Here is a 23190-nt window from a genome sequence, read left to right on the forward strand (position 1 = left end):
GTATTTTAATCCTAAATTCTTGCAGAGACTAACACTGCCCTACAAGTGTTGTCACCTGCGGAGGAGGAGCTGATCTCTGCTTTTCCTGCACACCAGCTATTTTTCTTACAACACGCAGTGACAGTGCGCTCTCTTGCTCGTTACTTCTGATCAGAGCGCACTGTCACTGCACTGTGCATATTGCACATGACAAGAATCTACTGAGCATATGTAAGGTTTGATGCATGCTCAGTAGAACAGGGACTAGCACAGCCCTTGAAACGGACGTCACTGATGATTTTTCGATTCAGGGTAACTGTCATAGCCTCCGCCCGCTGGTGATGACTTGTTTGCCTATCCTCGTATGCACTGGGATTCTCAAATGAAGCATCCAAGCGGAAGTAGTAAAAAAAAATAATAAAGCAGTTAAATAGAGTAGTCAGGGAATGGTAGAGAATTTTTAGTTTAAGTATATTAGAAAAGTGATTAGATTATGACAATAAATAGATTGGCATTTAGGATTAAAATGATATTTCGTTTTAGACAACCTCTTTAAGTCTACGTTCACATTAGCGTTCGGCGCCGCAGCGTCGCCGCATGCGTCATGCGCCCCTATATTTAACATGGGGGCGCATGGACATGCGTTGTGCTGCGTTTTGCGACGCATGCGTTTTTTTGGCCACAAGCGTTGGGCGCAGAGAACGCAGCAAGTTGCATTTTTTTTTGCATCCAACTTTCGGCGAAAAAGGACGCATGCGTCGCAAAACGCAGCGTTTTAGCGTGCGTTTTGTTGCGTTTTTGTTTGCGTTGTGCGTTGCGTCGCCGACGCAGCGGCGCACAACGCAAATGTGAACGTAGCCTAAGTAAGATATATTTACTTAAATCTAGTCCCTTTATGTGAGATACCTACTTCCATACAGATCTATGTATAATATCTACCCTATAGAACATGTACAAAAAGTACATTAAATGTATAACATTATTCAATCACATACAAAAACAGATTCCAGATATTCCCCTCCCGCATATTTTTTAAACAAAAGGAAAAATATAGTCAGCACTAGGGGGCAAGCAAATATGTCACTGTCTGTTGCAGGGGGAATGTGGCCTTACGCATGTTTGTTATGCTTGGCTCCTCTTACCTGTCCTTTAGCAATGATAAAGAATGTACTTCCTTCCTCTCCTTCTCGAATAATATATTCCCCATTTTCATACCGTTCCTGTAGAGAAATAGTAATTGATTATGTCATAATTTTTAACTTTCTAAAATAAAATATTACCTTTTAATACAACTTAATGTTTGATAAGTAAATGGTAATATTACATTTTTGTAAATACATTCTTATTCTGTTTATGTTCTTATTTTAAGATGCTTCATGTTCCTTTCTCCATTCAGACACATAGGTTTTTGCTACTTAACCTTAAAGCAGCATAATGTAGACACAGAGAACCTGTTTCCATCGATGTGTCACTTACTTGGCTGCTTGCTATAGTTCTGTTAAAATCACTGTTTTATCATCAGGAGAATACCACTAGTAAACCTGCTGCCACGTAGTCCTCCATATTCATGACCTATGTATAACCCTGCCCCCCCTGAATGGAAGCTTTCTGTCTTTTCACAGTGTACACAGAAAGATGTCAATCAGTGATTAGGGCATAGATATACAAAGCTCAATATTCAGAGAACTAGTAGATCTGCAGTGATTTTATCAAAACTGAAGCAAGTAGACCAGTAAGTGATTACTGGAATCTGGGTCTCTGCTACCACTCATGCTCCTCTCAGATAGTATAGGAAAAACTTGGTACCTGATTCTCTTAAAGAGCTCATGCAGATGACTATATTATCGGTCCGAGTTAGTGTTTGGAACCATGCACATGTCCAATATGTTCTCAGACAGATACTATCCAAGGAAAAAATAGCTACTTGCCTGAGTTTCATCCAATATTCAGATTGCATTAGACCATGCAAGCCAATGAGGATGTTGAAAACATCAAACTGCACTCGGGTTACATCTCAGTGCAGTCCGATGTCCATGCACTGACAGAACGGATAAGATAGAGACTAGTGATGAGCGAGTGTACTCGTTGCTCGGGTTTTTCCGGAGCACGCTCGGGTGATCTCCAAGTAATTGTGACTGCTCGGAGATTTAGTTTTCATCGCCTCAGCTGCATGATTTGCGGCTGCTGGACAGCTTCAATACATGTGGGGATTCCCTAGCAACCAGGCAACCCCCAACATGTACTCAGGCTGGCTAGCAGCTGTAAATCATGCAGCTGAGTCAACAAGAACTGAATCTCTGAGCTCTAACAAATACTCGGAGACCACCCGAGCGTGCTTGGGAAAACCCGAGCAACGAGTACACTCGCTCATCACTAATAGAGACATTTTTTTCTCCATCCTCTCCTCTTCCAAGAGAATCAGATCACACAATAATCACACTCTCGGAGTAAGTCGGCCCAATTCTCTTAGATGAGAAAAAATATGCTGGTGTGCACCGAGCCTAACTTTTGCTGTGGCCTCTTTTTTCTCAGGCTTGGTGGTTGTCTCTGAGGTCTGGTACCCACCATTTTTATAGTGATGATTAGAGGTGGGCAGAATGATTGGCAGCACTCCAGGTCAATGGCCTCTGGCAGCTGCATGAGAGCTCTCTGAATCTATTATCTTCCCTGGTTCCGGGGGTGGATTTTCATACGCCCGACTTGCACAACATCATTTGTGTCACAACACAAAGAGGAAAATCAGAAAAACTTTTCAGCTCACCCAGTAGAAACATTCGTCTGTAGTCCACGTAATGTCGGAGCAAGGAAAAAACATCTCTGTCTGACGTTGAAACTTGTGCACAAGGAAAGAAAAAACTCCAGCTCCAGGAATAAAAAGAATCAAAAATTGATTTAAACATATTAAAATTTGGAAAACTGCTGACAAGCGACTTCTGCTGAAGTCTAAGAGCGCCGTTTGTGCTCGAAACGCGTCCAGCGACTACATGGTAGCTTCCATCCAAATGATGTAATTTTTCGCTTGTCAGCAGTTTTCCAAATTTTAATATGTTTAAATAAATTTCTGATACTTTTTATTCCTGGAGCTGGAGTTTTTTCTTTCCATGTGCACAACACAAAGAGGACATCCCGCCTGTTGGGCATATCAAAACCCACATCTGGCATCTTGGAAGGTTGGAGTTTTATAGAACTCCAGAGGCTACTGACCCAGCCAATGAACCAGAGCCCTGTGAATTGATTCTCCCATCACTAGTGATCATATATTTTAGCACCAAATAGAGTTTGTAGGCTCTCCAGCAATAATGTTCTGTCTGTGCACCTCAACTACCTCACTACATGTCTACCAAAGTCAACATTTCTAAGGCAATAACAAAGTCTTTTTAGAAATAACAGCTAAAGTACATTTTAGAAAATATCAGCTGCTTGGCAATTTGTCTCTTCTATTATACCCAAGCAATATACCATAACGTTACAAGATGAGAATAATCTTTGAAGATGGAAAGCTAAGCTTAGAATTCTTCTAAGTTCCTGAAATCGGCGAGAACAAGTTGAGAAAAGACAATAAACGTGATGTAGTTAAAAGGCTATACAAGATGCATTCATCTTTAGCAAGTTACTTGTTTTTTTACAATTAAACTGGATTAAACATTGTGAAATTGACAGATCAGGCATGTGGGGATTTCGATGCTCAACTGTTTGTTACTGCAGCATCTGACAATGGCTTATTCTCTTTCCCACATTGAAAACATATGAACAGTGAAAAGTGAGAGTTGTTGGCCATAAACTAAACTCTATGGAGAGTTTTAAATGATGCCTTAATTAACACATTAATAGAGTTGAAATGATTAACTTCTTGCGGCCTATAAATACTAATGGAAGAAGCTTAATTAGTTCCTTATCGCCCTTATATGTGACCTCAAAGAGCCAGAGGTTTAACCTTTAACTCTAGGAATGTGCAAGGAGACGGTGATTTTGAGCTCAATAACAGAAAACATGGAGCCCTGACTCTGACTACAGTAAATCCTATATTACTGATTTAATCAGTACACAATGTTGAACTATTAAAATGATTGATATGCTTATAAAGGTTACAATTCTACAGTACAGTCGTGAGAAAAAATAAGTACTTCCTCTTTGAATTTGATGGTTTTATATATCCAGACATAGTAAAAATTGTCATAATTTACTTAACAAAAGGTAAGCCAAAATTCAGAAGCAATGTATAAAGAATGAAACACACCCTTACTGCCTAAATAGAAAGTAAGAGGTCATCAAATGACCTTTATTAATTGCTCATCCAAAATTGTTAATGCTTCTGTGAAAACAGAAATGTTGGCAGTTTGCTGGTCTGACGCCTTCAGGAGTTTAGTAACACAATTAGGAAAAATATTTGTAATATTCTTAGGGAAGCAATTATTGCTGTCCATCAATCTGGGAAGAGATATAAGACCATTTCCAAGCATTTGGAAGGCTATCATTCTACAGAGAGAAAGATTATTCACAAGTGGAAAATATTCAAGACAGTTGACAATCTACTTAGGAGCAGACATATCAGTAAATTCATCTCAAAGTTAAAATGTGCAATGTTTAGAGAAAATACAAAAAAAACCTCCAAGAGCTACCGCTCAGACTCTAAAGAACTCAGCATGTTAAATGTTCAAGTTTATGACAGTACAATTAGAAAAAGACTTAACAAGCATGACTTCTTTGGAATGGTTGCCAGGAGAAAACCACTTCATTTTACAAAGAACATGGTAACAAGTTAAAGTTGCATCTAAATAAACCAAAAAACTTCTGAAACACTGTCCTTAGTTAATAAAAATGGGTAAACAATGGAATCTGTGGGGGAGTCTTTATTCAAATAAACTTTTTTTCCTGTGTGTGTGTATTTTTATTTCTAAATACGAGGTTAGCAATGGGGGTGTCTGATAGACGCCTCTCCATTACTAAGCCCTGAGCTTAATGCGGGCTGACATTACACAGCTGACATCAACCCCAATAGCTATTATTGCGATTGCCACCACAACGAGGCAATCAAGAAGAGCCACGCCAAAGCTCCATCGAATGGATGCACCAATTCTGAGTTTATGGGCTGTCTGCTTTGCCTTTTTTAATAAGCAGCAAAGCAGATAGCTGGGGGCTGATATTAATAGGCTGGGAAGGTCCATATATATTGGCCCTTTACCAGCTTAATTAGACCAGCTTACAGCTGTCTGTTTTCCTTTGGTTATTAGAAATGGGGAACCCTGTTATGACCCCAATGGCGAGGGTCTCAGAGGAACGTGGAAGTCTGCAGAATACAAAAATCCAGCTCATAGGGCAGTGGTAACTGGGTTGACCATATATCTACTCCTAACGCCAACACTAGAAGTAGCCGGGGATCATTCCTACGTTGATTCTAGATGACACGCGCCAGCCGGAGAATCTAGCTACCCCTAGTAGAGGAAAACAAAGACCTTTCTTGCCTCCAGAGAAGGGGACCCCAAAGCTGGATAGAAGCCCCCCACAAATAATGACGGTGAGGTAAGAGGAAATGACAAACACAGAAATGAACCAGGTTTAGCACAGAGAGGCCCGCTTACTGATAGCAGAATAAAGAAAGGTAACTTATATGGTCAACAAAAACCCTATCAAAATCCACACTGGAAATTCAAGAACCCCCGAACCGTCTAACGGTCCGGGGGGAGAACACCAGCCCCTTAGAGCTTCCAGCAAAGGTCAGGATATAGATTGGGACAAGCTGGACAAAAATACAAAACCAAAACAAATAGCAAAAAGCAAAAGGCAGACTTAGCTGATATAACTGGAACCAGGATCAGTAGACAAGAGCACAGCAGACTAGCTCTGATAACTACATTGCCAGGCATAGAACTGAAGGTCCAGGGAGCTTATATAGCAACACCCCTAACTAACGACCCAGGTGCGGATAAAAGGAATGACAGAAAAACCAGAGTCAAAAAACTAGTAACCACTAGAGGGAGCAAAAAGCAAATTCACAACAGTACCCCCCCCTTAGTGAGGGGTCACCGAACCCTCACCACGACCACCAGGGCGATCAGGATGAGCGGCATGAAAGGCACGAACTAAATCGGCCGCATGAACATCAGAGGCGACCACCCAGGAATTATCCTCCTGACCATAGCCCTTCCACTTGACCAGGTACTGAAGCCTCCGCCTGGAGAGGCGAGAATCCAAGATCTTCTCCACCACGTACTCCAACTCGCCCTCAACCAACACCGGAGCAGGAGGCTCAGCAGAAGGAACTACAGGCACAATGTACCGCCGCAACAAGGACCTATGAAATACATTGTGAATAGCAAACGACACAGGAAGATCCAGACGAAAAGATACAGGATTAAGGATTTCCAATATCTTGTAAGGCCCAATAAAACGAGGTTTAAATTTGGGAGAGGAGACCTTCATAGGAACAAAGCGGGAAGAAAGCCACACCAAATCCCCAACGCGTAGTCGGGGACCCACACCGCGGCGGCGGTTGGCAAAGCGCTGAGCCTTCTCCTGTGACAACTTCAAGTTGTCCACCACATGATTCCAGATCTGCTGCAACCTATCCACCACAGAATCCACCCCAGGACAGTCAGAAGGCTCCACATGACCCGAAGAAAAGCGAGGATGGAAACCAGAGTTGCAGAAAAAAGGCGAAACCAAGGTGGCGGAACTAGCCCGATTATTAAGGGCAAACTCAGCCAACGGCAAGAATGTCACCCAATCGTCCTGATCAGCAGAGACAAAACACCTCAAATAAGCCTCCAAAGTCTGATTGGTTCGCTCCGTCTGTCCATTAGTCTGAGGATGGAAAGCAGACGAAAACGACAAATCAATGCCCATCCTACTACAAAAGGATCGCCAGAACCTGGAAACGAACTGGGATCCTCTGTCTGACACAATATTCTCAGGGATGCCGTGCAAACGAACCACGTTCTGGAAAAACACAGGAACCAGATCGGAAGAGGAAGGCAGCTTAGGCAAAGGAACCAAATGGACCATCTTGGAGAAGCGATCACATATCACCCAGATAACGGACATGCCCTGAGATAGCGGAAGATCAGAAATGAAATCCATGGAGATATGTGTCCAAGGTCTCTTCGGGACAGGCAAGGGCAAGAGCAAACCGCTGGCACGAGAACAGCAAGGCTTAGCTCGAGCACAAGTCCCACAGGACTGCACAAATGACCGCACATCCCTTGACAAGGAAGGCCACCAAAAGGACCTGGCCACCAGATCTCTGGTGCCAAAAATTCCCGGGTGACCTGCCAACACCGAGGAATGAACCTCGGAAATGACTCTGCAGGTCCACTTATCCGGGACAAACAGTCTGTCAGGTGGACAAGACTCAGGCCTATCAGCCTGAAATCTCTGCAACACACGTCGCAGATCCGGAGAAATAGCTGACAAGATAACTCCATCTTTAAGAATACCAACAGGATCAGCGACTCCAGGAGCATCAGGCACAAAGCTCCTAGAAAGAGCATCGGCCTTCACATTCTTTGAACCTGGTAAATACGAGACAACAAAATCAAAGCGGGAGAAAAACAATGACCAGCGGGCCTGTCTCGGATTAAGGCGTTTAGCAGACTCGAGATACATCAGATTTTTGTGATCAGTCAAGACCACCACACGATGCTTAGCACCCTCGAGCCAATGACGCCACTCCTCAAATGCCCATTTCATGGCCAACAACTCCCGATTGCCCACATCATAATTTCGCTCGGCAGGCGAAAACTTCCTAGAGAAAAAGGCACAAGGCTTCATAACAGAGCAACCAGGGCCTCTCTGCGACAAAACGGCCCCTGCCCCAATCTCCGAAGCATCCACCTCAACCTGAAAGGGAAGTGAGACGTCAGGCTGGCACAAAACAGGCGCCGAAGTAAACCGGCGTTTCAACTCCTGGAAAGCCTCCACGGCAGCAGGAGCCCAGTTAGCTACATCGGAGCCCTTCTTGGTCATATCCGTCAAAGGTTTCACAATGCTAGAAAAATTAGCGATAAAACGACGGTAGAAGTTAGCGAAACCCAAGAACTTCTGAAGACTCTTAACTGACGAAGGCTGAGTCCAATCAAGAATAGCTCGGACCTTGACTGGGTCCATCTCCACAGCAGAAGGGGAAAAAATGAACCCCAAAAAGGGAACCTTCTGTACACCAAAGAGACACTTTGAGCCCTTGACAAACAAAGAATTTTCACGCAAAATTTTAAAGACCAACCTGACCTGCTCCACATGCGAATCCCAATTATCAGAAAAAACCAAAATATCATCCAGATAAACAATCAAAAATTTATCCAGATACTTCCGGAAAATGTCATGCATAAAGGACTGAAAAACTGAAGGCGCATTGGAGAGCCCAAAAGGCATCACCAAGTACTCAAAATGACCTTCGGGCGTATTGAATGCGGTTTTCCATTCATCACCTTGCTTAATGCGCACAAGGTTGTACGCACCACGAAGGTCTATCTTGGTGAACCACTTGGCACCCTTAATCCGGGCAAACAAGTCAGACAACAGCGGTAAAGGATACTGAAATTTGACAGTGATCTTATTTAAAAGCCGATAATCAATACAAGGTCTCAAAGATCCGTCCTTTTTTGCCACAAAAAAGAATCCCGCACCAAGAGGGGAAGAAGACGGACGAATATGTCCTTTTTCCAGAGACTCCTTGATATATGAACGCATAGCGGTATGTTCAGGTACCGACAGATTAAACAGTCTTCCCTTAGGAAATTTACTGCCTGGGATCAAATCTATAGCACAGTCACAGTCCCTATGAGGAGGCAGTGCACTGGACTCAGACTCACTGAAGACATCCTGATAATCAGACAAATACTCCGGAACTTCCGAAGGCGTAGAAGAAGCAATAGACACAGGCAGGGAATCCTCATGAATACCACGACAGCCCCAACTTGAGACTGACATAGCCTTCCAGTCCAGGACTGGATTATGGGTCTGTAACCATGGCAGCCCTAAAACGACCAAATCATGCATTTTATGTAAAACCAGGAAACGTATCACCTCGCGGTGTTCAGGAGTCATGCACATGGTAACCTGAGTCCAATACTGCGGTTTATTTGCTGCCAATGGTGTAGCATCAATACCCCTAAGAGGAATAGGATTTTCTAATGGTTCAAGAGTAAATCCACAGCGCTTAGCAAATGAGAGATCCATGAGACTCAGGGCAGCACCTGAATCTACAAACGCCATGACAGGATAAGATGACAGTGAGCAAATCAAAGTTACAGACAGAATAAATTTAGGTTGCAAATTACCAACGGTGACAGGACTAACAACCTTAGCTATACGTTTAGAGCATGCTGAGATAACATGTGTAGAATCACCACAGTAGTAGCACAAGCCATTCCGGCGTCTATGAATTTTCCGCTCATTTCTAGTCAGGATTCTATCACATTGCATTAAATCAGGTGTCTGTTCAGACAACACCATGAGGGAATTTGCGGTTTTTCTATCACATTGCACTGAATTAGGTGTCTGTTCAGACAACACCATGAGGGAATTTGCGGTTTTGCGCTCCCGCAACCGCCGGTCAATTTGAATAGCCAGTGCCATAGTATCATTCAGACCTGTGGGAATGGGAAAACCCACCATAACATTCTTAATGGCTTCAGAAAGGCCATTTCTAAAATTAGCGGCCAGTGCACACTCATTCCAATGTGTCAGCACGGACCATTTCCGAAATTTTTGGCAATACACTTCAGCCTCGTCCTGCCCCTGAGACATAGACAGCAAGGCCTTTTCTGCCTGAATCTCAAGATTGGGTTCCTCATAAAGTAAACCGAGCGCCAGAAAAAACGCATCAAGATCAGCCAATGCCGGATCTCCTGGCGCCAGCGAAAAAGCCCAATCCTGAGGGTCGCCCCGTAAGAACGAAATAACAATTTTTACTTGCTGAGCAGAATCTCCTGATGAACAGGGTCTCAGGGACAAAAACAATTTACAATTATTCACGAAATTCCTAAACTTAAACCTGTCTCCGGAAAACAGTTCAGGAATCGGTATTTTAGGTTCTGACCTAGGATTTCTGATAACATAGTCTTGTATGCCCTGCACACGAGTAGCCAGCTGGTCCACACTTGTAATCAAGGTCTGGACATTCATGTCTGCAGCAAGCATAGCCACTCTGAGGTAAAGGGGAAGGAGAAAAAAAAAAAAAACTCAGAATCTTCTTTCTTATAATCCCTCTTCTGCAATGCATTAAACATTTAATACTGGCCTGGCAAACTGTTATGACCCCAATGGCGAGGGTCTCAGAGGAACGTGGAAGTCTGCAGAATACAAAAATCCAGCTCATAGGGCAGTGGTAACTGGGTTGACCATATATCTACTCCTAACGCCAACACTAGAAGTAGCCGGGGATCATTCCTACGTTGATTCTAGATGACACGCGCCAGCCGGAGAATCTAGCTACCCCTAGTAGAGGAAAACAAAGACCTTTCTTGCCTCCAGAGAAGGGGACCCCAAAGCTGGATAGAAGCCCCCCACAAATAATGACGGTGAGGTAAGAGGAAATGACAAACACAGAAATGAACCAGGTTTAGCACAGAGAGGCCCGCTTACTGATAGCAGAATAAAGAAAGGTAACTTATATGGTCAACAAAAACCCTATCAAAATCCACACTGGAAATTCAAGAACCCCCGAACCGTCTAACGGTCCGGGGGGAGAACACCAGCCCCTTAGAGCTTCCAGCAAAGGTCAGGATATAGATTGGGACAAGCTGGACAAAAATACAAAACCAAAACAAATAGCAAAAAGCAAAAGGCAGACTTAGCTGATATAACTGGAACCAGGATCAGTAGACAAGAGCACAGCAGACTAGCTCTGATAACTACGTTGCCAGGCATAGAACTGAAGGTCCAGGGAGCTTATATAGCAACACCCCTAACTAACGACCCAGGTGCGGATAAAAGGAATGACAGAAAAACCAGAGTCAAAAAACTAGTAACCACTAGAGGGAGCAAAAAGCAAATTCACAACAGAACCCCATGGCGTTTTTTTATTTATTTATTTTTACACCTGTCACTATGCTGGTCAGAGCACAATGGCAGAGCCCCCCGTGATCCGGCACTTATACAGCCTGGCTCATGTGTTGCGCTGGCCAACCACATCCATAACAATACTTGGCATAGCTGTGATGGCTCTGGAAGTTCCCGAAACCTAAAAACTTGTTGATTGGTTATGCTGCAGCCTTTCAACAAATTTTTATTTGGCACCAATCCCAAACAGTAAAATAGATTTCCGTGAAAAATTCAGTGTTCGGAGTCTGATACATACAACTGATGTCTTATACAGCAGAAAGGCTATTTTGCTACCTTAAACACCAGTATCCAGGTGACACTTACATCTGCACCTCCGAATTGTACTCTCACCACCCTCTTGAACTAACTTAAACAATTATTATATATTGAAAAAAGTTTTAATAATGTATCATCATATGAATGTAAGTAAATACAGTTGTGCTCAAAAGTTTACATACCCAGGCATCATTTTTGCTTTCTTGGCCTTTTTAAAGAGAATATGAATGATAACACCAAAACGTTTTCTGCACTCATGGTTAGTGATTGGGTGAAGCCATTTACTGTCAAACTACTGTGATTTCTCTTTTTAAATAATAATTAGTGAGGAGCGAACATACTCGGTACTCGAGATTTCCCGAGCACGCTCGGGTGTCCTCCGAGTATTTTTTAGTGCTCGAAGATTTCGTTTTCAGCGCTGCAGCTGAATGATTTACATCTGTTAGCCAGCATAAGTACATGTGGGGGTTGCCTGTTTGCTAGGGAATCCCCACATGAAATCAAGCTGGCTAACAGATGTAAATCATTCAGCTGTGGCGCTGAAAACTAAATCTCCGAGTACTTACAAATACTCGGACACTCGAGCGTGCTCGGGAAATCTTGAGTACAGAGTATATTCGCTCATCACTAATCATAATAACAACCCAAAACACCCAAATGACCCTTATCAAAAGTTCACATACCCCATTTCTTAATACTGTGCATTGCTCTTTCTAACATCAATGACAGCTTGAAGTCTTTTGTGATAGTTGTGGATGAGGTTCTTTATTTTCTCAGATGGTAAAGCTGCCCACTCTACTTGGCAAAAAGCCTCGAGTTCCTGTAAATTCCTGGGCTGTCTAGCATGAACTGCGCATTTGAGATCTCCCCAGAGTGGCTCAATGATATTGAGGTCAGGAGACTGATATGGCCACTCCATAACCTTCACTTTGTTCTGATGTAGCCAATGACAGGTCGACTTGGCCTTGTGTATTGGATTGTTGTCATGTTGGAACGTCCAAGTACATCCCATGCGCAGCTTCCGGGCTGATGAGTGCAAATTTGCCTACAGTATTTGCTGATAACGTGCTGCATTCATTTTTCCTTCAACTTTGACCAAGTTTCATGTGCCTTTGTAGCTCACACATCCCCAAAACATTAGTGATCCACCTCTGTGCTCTACAGTAGGAATGGTGTTCCTTTCATCATAGGCCTTGTTGATCTCTCTTCGAATTTAATGTTTACGGTTGTGGCCAAAAATTTCAATTTTGGTCTCATCACTCCAAATTACCTTGTTCCAGAAGTTTTGAGGCTTGTCTCTGTGCTGTTTTGCATATTGTAGGCAATAAACTTTGTGGCATTTGTGCAGTAATGCCTTTCTTCTGGCGGCACGACCATGCAGCTCATTTTTCTTCAAGTGTCTCCTTATTGTGCATCTTGAAACACCACACCGCTAGTTTTCAGAGAGTTCTGTATTTCAGCATATGATATTGGTGGGTTTATGTTTGCATACCGAACAATTTTCCTGGTAGTTGTGGACAACATTTTTGTTGGGCTACTGACCATGGTTTTGTTTTTACACAGCCCCTGATTTTCCATTTGTTAAACACAGTTTGAACGCTGCTGACTGGCATTATCAATTACTTGGATATTTTTTTGTATCCTTTTTTTGTTTTACACAGTTCAACTACCTTTTCCTGTAGATCCTTTGACAATTCTTTTGCTTTCTCTATGGCTCACAATTCAGAAACATCAGTGTCTTGATGAAAGATGCAAGAGTCTGTCTGGATCACAGAAACTCACTCAGCTTTTATGCACACACACTAATTACAAGCAACAGATCACAGGTGAGGATATTACCTTTAGCAGCCATTCAAACCCATTTGTGTCAACGTCTGTGCATGTTATCAGGCCAAAATCATCAGGGTATGTAAACTTTTGATCCACGTCATTTGAATGTTTTGAGTTGTCAATATAATTTAAAAAGAGAAAACACAGTAGTTTGACAATAAAAACACTTCACCCAACCACTAACCATGAGTGGAGAAAAAGTTTTGGCATTATCATTCATATTCTCAGAAAAAAAAGTAAGTAAAAATTCTGCCGGGTATGTAAACTTTTGAGCATAACTGTATATGTATACGGCACAAATCTATGTAAATAAATTAATGGAATAAAGACAAATACAAATAAGTAACATAAACCAAACAATCTTGGAACATCCTATTTTAAATACTGAAAGGTGAAGAGGTAGCAGGCAAAGTGCACTCCCATTAATCCTCATACCTCCAGATTTAATATCTGGGATCAGAATGGAATTCTCTTGTGGTTATTACGTCTGCTCTCCAAATACTCTATTAGAAACACATTTTCATCTTTTAAAGAAAAATGACTGTGCTCTTCGGTGAAATTACGCTGAATTATTAATTTGTAACATCTGTGTCAGTGTTACGTTACATGGCCAACCCTCTGGAGGGGACAGATCCAAGAAGACCTGTTCAGAATGATTTCATCATCAAAACCCTGGGAAATGGGAGAGCAAACACTGTATCATCGTGGCATGGAATTAATAAATGACACCAGGGAATTTCTATGAAATACTCATTGATACATTGGCGGTGTAATTTACACTTAAGTGCAAAGTGCTCTTTGACTGCATTTCAATAGAAGGTTGCTTTTCTTCTAGTTAAATTATATGATGAACATAGGACTGACATAAAGTCAACACCTTGTAATAGTTTCTTTCTGTTAAATCTTTCAGAAATGGAGTGTGTGATTCCTCCGCATGTATTTGAAGTGGCCACCTTCCATATTATGTTTCTGCCCAAGAAAATAAACTAACTGGGCCCTCCTTTCAGTTTGTTTCATGCACTCACAGAACTCTTTTAATGAGCTCTCTTGTGCTTTGGTAAAATAGTTTTGCGTCTTTTTCACTTTTTTTCCGTTTTAGAGACACATAGAAAATAATTTCTGGTAGCCCCCTTGTCATCAGATTTGACATTTCAAAAATGTTTTTTTTTTTAAATGTTAATTTATTTTTGAATGGTTGAGACTCCTTCTAAATGTATTCCAAGTGTTGTCTCCACAACACTCCACACTATTCTCTGCAACATTCACATTATATTTTTAATTAAATATATTTTGAAAGAAGCAAGAAACATGTCAAAGCATTAAATTAGGATGCAATCTAATACTATAATTAATAATTATGCAATATACAATGTTATGATATTTCATACAAATGAAACTTCCACAACACAGACCTAAAGAGAACCTGTCACTGGGTTTTCCCCATGTAAAATATGGCCAGCACTTGTAAGCCCTCTGCTACAGCATATTAGAATGCTGTGTGTATGTCCTCAATCCGCTCAGCAGGGCACCAAAGATAGCTTTTATTATCCTCACCTACAAGGCGGTCCGGTCCGATGGGCGACTTTGGTTTGTTGGGGGTCTCTAGTCCTGATCCGGCACCTCCTCTCTTCTTACAATCACTGCCCTCATTCTCTGCTTCATGTGGATGACACGTCCTATGTCCTCCACACAGTGTCCTCCATTGTGCCCTTGTGCACTTCTCTCTGCACCAATTACCCGTAGGATGAAGTCAGAGCATGCACATTACAAGACTTTGCTCTGTCTTTGGCAAGGCAGAAACAAGTTCACCTGCACAGGAACGTGATGGAGGACACTGTGTGGATGACTTAGGATGCGTCATCTACATGAAGCTGGGAAGGAGGGTGGGGATAGTAAGAAGCGAGGTGGCGCCAGATCAAACCAGAGATGCCCATCGGACTGGACCGGACTGTCTCTAAGTGTTATTTTTTGTGCCCTGCGGTGCGGATTTGGGACATATACAGAACATTATATGATGATGTAACAGAGGGCTTACAGGTGCTGGACGTACTTTATAAAGAGAAAACCTGGTCACAGGTTCGCTTTAATTACATGCAGTCAGCACCACAATGCCACTATGATTTTTGATTTTTAAATTTCTGGGAGTTTAATATAGAATTACCAGTTCCAAGCAGTCTGCAATCTTCACCAACTTGTCTTCTGGAAGCTTCTTCAGCAAAAAAACACTTTGGATAAAGAAACATCTATTTAAGCATAATGACATTTACCAAAATTGTGCACACTGCAATTAAATATTCTATACACCAAGTGCATATTAATAATCTTTATGTACATTTCCGTCAACAAGATTCATTGTGATTTTATGCATTTATTTATTTAACTTAAATATATAATATATTTCAATCATCATATTCTATGGCACAGTGCACTTACAATTGCTCATTTTGTCCTTCTATCCAGTTACTTCTTCTCTTTTCTCTGCTATATGTAGAAATTGGAAGTCTCTTTTCCCTGCATGAGTCATCGACTGCTTCAACTCCTGCTGCTCCCTCCTCCCCCCCAGCCAGGCACTTTTGAAGTGACTCATGACTCATGCAAGGAAAAGAGACTTCCTGTTTCTACTTAGAGCTTAGAAGGATTCAGCTTGTCAGTTTTTAATCACGTGATGTCATAGTCTTAATGGAAAAGAGAAGAATTAGTTGGGTAAAAGAGCAAAATGAGCAATTGTAAATACACAATGCTGTATAATATGATGACTACAATATAGTCACAGGATAAACATTTTGATGGGAGGAGGGCATCTTTAATTCCACAGAGCTTCACAGACAACATCCTCACTGTCTCCATTGGAACTCACAATCTAGATTCCCTATCAGTATGTCTTTGGAGTGTGGGAGGAAACCAGAATACCCGGAGGAAACCCACGCAAACACGCGGAGAACTTACAAACTCCTTGTAGATGTTGTCCTTGGTGGAAATCTTACGCAAATCACCATGTCTTATAAATGTTCATCTACATGATTGTTTTATAACTTCAATTTACAACATCAGTTTTGTAACTAAAGAGGTCCATCAAGCTTCAACTATACATCCTCATGCCTTCAATTTTACTTCTGAAGCTTCTTCTGTTGCATTTGTGTAAGAATCTGACAGATATAAAAAGTACCATTCATTCAGGCTCCTTATGGTGGTGTAGCTTCTAGAAGCATTTTTATGTCTATATTTGTGTCTTAGCACTAAAGGTCTGTGTAAGCAGACCTATCGGAAAAGTAATACAACCGCCGATCGGTAAATACAACCGCCGATCGTGGGAAAATATTCTGAAAAGTTCCCAGGCTCGAGTTCATATGAGTTCATCCAGCAGGGGGCGCATCACCGTGACTCGAGGTAACTACAGTACATTCCCCTGCATTCCATTCATTCACCAAGTTTTACAGGCAGGAGCACAGCTGCATTAGCAGAGCTCCTGGGTGTAAAATGATTTAACCCCTTCAGATGGATTTACAGATGGATTTACAGCGTGGGACAAGACTGAATGACGGAAGGTATGGAATAGTGTTGTTAATTTAATAATGTGTATGTGTTTTATTAACCATTTTGTACTATTGGATTAATAATGGATAGGTGTCATAATTGACACCTATCCATTATTAACCTGGCTTAATGTCACCTTACAATAGCAAGGTGACGTTAACCCTTCATTACCCCATATCCCACCGCTACACGGGAGTGGGAAGAGAGAGGCCAAGTGCCAGAATAGGCGCATCTTCCAGATGTGCTTTTTCTGGGGTGGCTGGGGGCAGATATTTTTAGCCGGGGGGGGGGTCCTATAGGTCCCTCTCTAGGCTATTAATATCTGCCCTCAGTCACTGGCTTTCCCACTCTGGCGGAGAAAATTGCGCTGGAGCCCACGCCAATTTTTTCCGGGATTTAACCCTTTAATTTAATAGCTAGAGACCCCAAATTTGACACACAGACACTTCTTACATTACTAAAGAGGAATGTGTAATAAAAGAAGGGATATGAGATGGTTTACTGTATGTAATTCATGTCTCATATCCTGTCGGGTTTGTGAAGGAGAAGTAAAAGCCGGCAGTTGAATTACCGGCTTTTCGGCTATCTAGCGCTGAATTAAATATATATATATATATATATATATATATATATATATATATATATATATATATATATATATATATATGTGTGTCTCACTGACATATATATATATACATATATAATATACTAGCTGTACTACCCGGCTTCGCCCGGGTTAATGACTGCTGTTAGCAAAATAGAATGTGATAACAAAAATTTATTCTGCACACAAAAACCACAAAAGAAATAGATAGAAATGTAATTATTAAAAGGCAAAAACTAAGCTAATAGAAGAATTTCACAACATATATTAGCTTTGTTATACTGAGAATGTCTTTGTTGCCTATATTAACCAATCAGAGCTCAGATTAATTAACTGTAGCAAAATAGAAGCTGAGCTGTGATTGGTTGCTATTGGCAGCCTGATAAATCCCCAGCCAACAGTAAGCCCTCCCCTGTTATGATCCTAGTGGCAAGGATCGCAGGTCGGACTAGCTAAGTAACTGAACAGACTACTAGCTCTGGGGAAGTGGTAACTAGATTGACCGCAACCTGATCCTATCCGCAAACAACTATAGGCAGCCGTGGAACGTTACCTAAAAATCCTAGACGTCTCGTCACGGCCTGAGAAACTGACTATTCCTGGAGGGAAAGTAAGTCCTCACTTGCCTCAGTGGAGTGACCCCAAAGATATAGAATAGCCCCCCACAAATATTAACGGTGAGTTAAGGGGAAAGCACAAACGCAGAGATGAAATCAGATTTAGCAAATGAGGCCCGCTAATACTAGATAGCAGAAAATAGGAAGGAAACTGTGCGGTCAATAAAAAACCCTATTCAAAATATCCACGCAGAGATTGCTCGAGCCCCTGCACCAACTAACGGTGCGGGGGAAGCAACTCCGTACCCCAGAGCTTACCAGCAAAAAGAAATCACATGTTAGCAAGCTGGACTAGACTCATCATACACAGAAATCATATTGCAGGCAGATGAGCAAAAAATATTCAAACAGAACTTAGCTTATCCTGAAGAGGCAGAAAACAAGATAATCAGGAGTAATCAGAATAGCACTGAATACATTGACAGCCAGCAACAAGTGGAAGTGAAGCAGAGCTAAATAGGAGCCTCCCTGGTGAATAACGAGGCAGCTGATCCAGCAGACCCGCAGGATAATAAACCAAACCACCAGGGGGAGCCAAAAAACCAAAGTCACACAATACCATCTGTGACCACAAGAGGGAGCCTGAAAACAGAGTTCACAACACTCCCCCTGGCAGTATATATTAGCTCACACATACACATAATAGACTGGTCATGTGACTGACAGCTGCCGGATTCCTATATGGTACATTTGTTGCTCTTGTAGTTTGTCTGCTTATTAATCAGATTTTTATTTTTGAAGGATAATACCAGACTTGTGTGTGTTTTAGGGCGAGTTTCATGTGTCAAGTTGTGTGTGTTGAGTTGCGTGTGGTGACGTGCATGTAGCGACTTTTGTGAGATGAGTTTTGTGTGGCGACATGCGTGTAGCAACTTTTTGTGTGTCGAGTTGCATGTGACAGGTTAGTGTAGCAAGTTGTGTGCAGCAAGATTTGTGCATGGCGAGTTTTGCGCGTGGCGAGATTTATGTGTGGTGCGTTTTGAGTATGTGCAAGTTTTGTGTGAGGCAACTTTTGCATGTGGTGCAACTTTTGCACATGTGGCAATTTTTCTGTGTGTGCAAGTTTTGCATGAGGTGAGTTTTCCATGAGGTGAGTTTTGCACGTGTGGCGAGTTTTGCGTGAGCCTAGTTTTGCATATGGCGAGTTTTGCATGTAGCGAGTTTTGCGCGTGGCGAGTTTTGAGTGGTGACTTTTGTGTTTCGACTTTTATGTGGCGAGGTTGGTGTGTGTGTGATGAAATGTGCGCTGAGGGTCGTATATGTGTTCAAGCACGTGGTAGTGTGTGCGCGCATTTTGTGTTTGTGTTCATATCCCCGTGTGTGGTGAGTATCCCATGTCGGGGCCCCACCTTAGCAACTGTACGGTATATACTCTTTGGCGCCATCGCTCTCATTCTTTAAGTCTCCATTGTTCACATCTGGCAGCTGTCAATTTTCCTCCAACACTTTTCTCTTCACTTTTTCCCCATTATGTAGATAGGGGCAAAATTGTTTGGTGAATTGGAACGCGCGGGGTTAAAATTTCACCTCACAACATAGCCTATGACGCTCTCGGGGTCCAGACGTGTGACTGTGCAAAATTTTGTGGCTGTAGCTGCGACGGTGCAGATGCCAATCCCGGACATACACACATACATACACACATACACACATTCAGCTTTATTTATTAGATATACCTGTGTGTCATCTCACCTATATATAGTATATAGCTGTGTGTCATCTCCTCCTGTATATAGCATATACCTGTATGTCATCTCCTCCTGTATATACTATATACCTGTAGGTAATCTGCTCCTGTATATAGTATATACCTGTATGTCATCTCCTGCTGTATGTAGTATGTACCTGTATGTCATCTCCTCCTCTATATAGTATATACCTGTGTGTCATCTCTCCTGTATATAGTATATATCTGTGTCATCCCCTCCTGTATATAGTATATACCTGTGTGTCATCTCCCCTGTAAATAGTATATACCTGTGTGTCATCTCCTCCTGTATATAGTATATATCTGTATGTCATCTCCTCCTGTATTAGACCTCGTTCACACGTTATTTGCTCAGTATTTTTACCTCAGTATTTGTAAGCTAAATTGGCAGCCTGATAAATCCCCAGCCAACAGTAAGCCCACCCCCTGGCAGTATATATTAGCTCACACATACACATAATAGACTGGTCATGTGACTGACAGCTGCCGGATTCCTATATGGTACATTTGTTGCTCTTGTAGTTTGTCTGCTTATTAATCAGATTTTTATTTTTGAAGGATAATACCAGACTTGTGTGTGTTTTAGGGCGAGTTTCGTGTGTCAAGTTGTGTGTGTTGAGTTGCGTGTGGCGACATGCATGTAGCGACTTTTGTGAGATGAGTTTTGTGTGGCGACATGCGTGTAGCAACTTTTTGTGTGTCGAGTTGCATGTGACAGGTTAGTGTAGCAAGTTGTGTGCAGCAAGTTTTGCGCATGGCGAGTTTTGCGCGTGGCGAGATTTATGTGTGGTGCGTTTTGAGTATGTGCAAGTTTTGTGTGAGGCAACTTTAGCATGTGTTGCAACTTTTGTGCATCTGGCAATTTTTCCGCGTATGCAAGTTTTGCGTGTGGCGAGTTTTCCATGAGGTGAGTTTTGCACGTGTGGCGAGTTTTGCATGTGGAGAGTTTTGTGCGTGGCGAGTTTTGAGCGGCGACTTTTGTGTTTCGACTTTTGTGTTTCGACTTTTATGTGGCGAGGTTGGTGTATGTGTGGTGAAATGTGTGCTGAGGGTGGTATATGTGTTCGAGCACGTGGTAGTGTGTGGCGCATTTTGTGTGTGTGTGTTCATATCCCTGTGGTGGTGTGGTGATTATCCCATGTCGGGGCCCCACCTTAGCAACTGTACAGTATATACTCTTTGGCGCCATCGCTCTCATTCTTTAAGTCCCCCTTGTTCACATCTGGCAGCTGTTAATTTGCCTCCAACACTTTTCCTTTCATTTTTTCCCCATTATGTAGATAGGGGCAAAATTGTTTGGTGAATTGGAAAGCGCGGGGTTAAAATTTCACCTCACAACATAGCCTATGACGCTCTCGGGGTCCAGACGTGTGACTGTGCAAAATTTTGTGGCTGTAGCCGCGACGGTTCAGATGCCAATCCCGGACATACATACACACATACACACATACATACACACATTCAGCTTTATATATTAGATATACCTATACTATGTGTACACATTTATTCTACCTATTTTATTCTATTCTGTCAGTGTGATTTTACTGTACACGGCACTGAATTGCCGGCTTTTCTATAGAACACTGCTGCATATTTCTCGCAAGTCACACGCATGGTCTGTGCGTAATCCGTAATTTTCGCCCCCATAGACTTTCATTGGCGGATTTTTTGCGCAATACGCTGACAAACGCAGCATGCTGTGATTTTTTATGCCCATAACATACCGTATATTACGGATGCGTAATATACACTTCAGATAGGAGCTGCCCCATAGAGAATCATTGGGCCGTGTGCAATGCGTATTTTCTGGACGTATTTTCTGCGCTCATACGTCCGTAAAACTCGCTAGTGTGACGCCGGCCTTACTAGGGAACCTTCTTGAAAAAAAACTTTAGCTGTTAGGCAGTGTGCTCCTAGAAGACCAACCATCAGAAGTGTATCAACTGTTCACTTGCAGTGCAATTTTGCAGGCACAGAAAAAGGAATAAAGCAATGTTCCATAAGTTAGAACATGCCATCTCTTGTCTCAAGTTGTGTTATTCAGATATGAAATCTTTTTATCTAAGAAGAAATTATATGCAGATTTTTAACAAAAGTCATCAACATTTACCTTCTTAAAAAGCTCTGATATTCCTCATGTCTTGTCTGAGCTGTCTTTCTCATGATATTTTGAAACACTTCTCGGTCAAGTGCCCACGTCCTGACATTAGTTAATGCTGATGCACAAAAAAAAATGTTGACATAAAACTTATTTTCAAGTGGTAAAATTGTACACACTTAACCAAACATCTTAATATAAGCAACATTTTCATGAGAGTTTTGCTCCTTATCATTTATCATTGTCAGATCTGATTTTCTACTTTGCAGTTGTCACCACCAATCTGAAAGTGATACCATCGGTTCCCAGTGGATGATAATGCAACTTTAATTCAATCATCTTGGAATTCTTCCTCTTTATTGGCACCTTATGACCATAACTGGATTATACCTCTCACAGTGTCATTAGAGAAGGAACGTAAGGGTCGGCAACCTTTTTAGAAATGGCTGTAATAAGTAAGACCATGTCAAGTGTTCACAGTTTTCAGTAGGAACTTATTAAAAGATGCCAACAGAGATGTTGAGGGAAGAAAAGAGAGTGTGGAGAACATCAGGGTGACTACTCAAAGTATGGGGACTCGGATTTATCTCACGTTTTGATTGTGACGACTTTATCTAACTTCTTGACATTAAACATTAAAATTATCCTGCATATTGTACACTCTAAAGCAAGAAATCCTAAAGACAAAAATTCCAAACTTAGCTCTAAAGATGTTTTTGTACCACTTTCTAATAAAACTTTGCAGATGTAGAGTCTGATCTGAATGCGTTTACCTTTGACTGAAGCAGTTCTTGTGCAGTTATAAAGTATTGCTAACTCTCCAAATGTTGTCCACACTGGAATAGACGCTAGAAGCTTATTCTGCTGGAAGACCTCGGTTTTACCCTCTGCAAAAAAATGATATTTTTAAGACTCCCAATAAATTCTGAAAACTTTGACATACATGCTAAGATGTCCTGACATGGTTTCTTACAATTATTGGTCAACTATACTAAAATGTATTATATAGCGTTACTAAAATGCTACCTCTTTATTCATAGGACATTTGAATTTACCATTGTTTTCTGCAACTCACTTTTAGTAATCATGGAGATCACGTTCACACGTTGATTAAGGATTGTACACCTAGACTTTAAAAGGAATGTGTCACCATGTTTTTGACACTTAATCTAAGAGCAGCATGATGTATAGACAGAGACCCTGATTCCAGTGATGTATCACTTACTGGGCTACTTAGTGTAGTTTTGATACAATCACTGTTTTATCAGCAGGAGATTATCACTAGAGGACCAGTAAACCTGCTGCCATATCATCCTCTATATCCACGAGCTCTGTATAACCCACCCCCACTACTGACTGGCAGCTTTCTGCTTATGCATGGCGTACACAGAAAGCTGACAATGAGTGGTGTGAGTGGTATTATACAAAGCTTCAAATTTATATACGGCTGGGTGCACACCAGCATATGTTCTCTCATCCAACAGAATGGGGTCGATTATGCAAA

The 23190-nt window shown here is 41.8% G+C and overlaps 1 protein-coding gene across 1 annotated transcript in view; it reads right to left on the minus strand.

Moving 5' to 3' along the window:
• PRKG2 (protein kinase cGMP-dependent 2) overlaps positions 1 to 23190 on the minus strand; it is a 144822-nt gene that overhangs the window by 50124 nt on the left and 71508 nt on the right. The window contains exons 3-6 of the mRNA XM_077274603.1: positions 22460 to 22573; positions 21699 to 21804; positions 15287 to 15350; positions 1122 to 1199 (exon numbers count right to left, since the gene is read on the minus strand). Coding sequence (XP_077130718.1) covers positions 1122 to 1199; positions 15287 to 15350; positions 21699 to 21804; positions 22460 to 22573 — 362 coding nt within the window. The remainder of the gene's footprint in view (positions 1 to 1121; positions 1200 to 15286; positions 15351 to 21698; positions 21805 to 22459; positions 22574 to 23190) is intronic.

Source organism: Ranitomeya variabilis, chromosome 1 (genome assembly GCF_051348905.1).
Source record: "Ranitomeya variabilis isolate aRanVar5 chromosome 1, aRanVar5.hap1, whole genome shotgun sequence".
In the NCBI taxonomy this organism is placed as follows: domain Eukaryota; kingdom Metazoa; phylum Chordata; class Amphibia; order Anura; family Dendrobatidae; genus Ranitomeya; species Ranitomeya variabilis.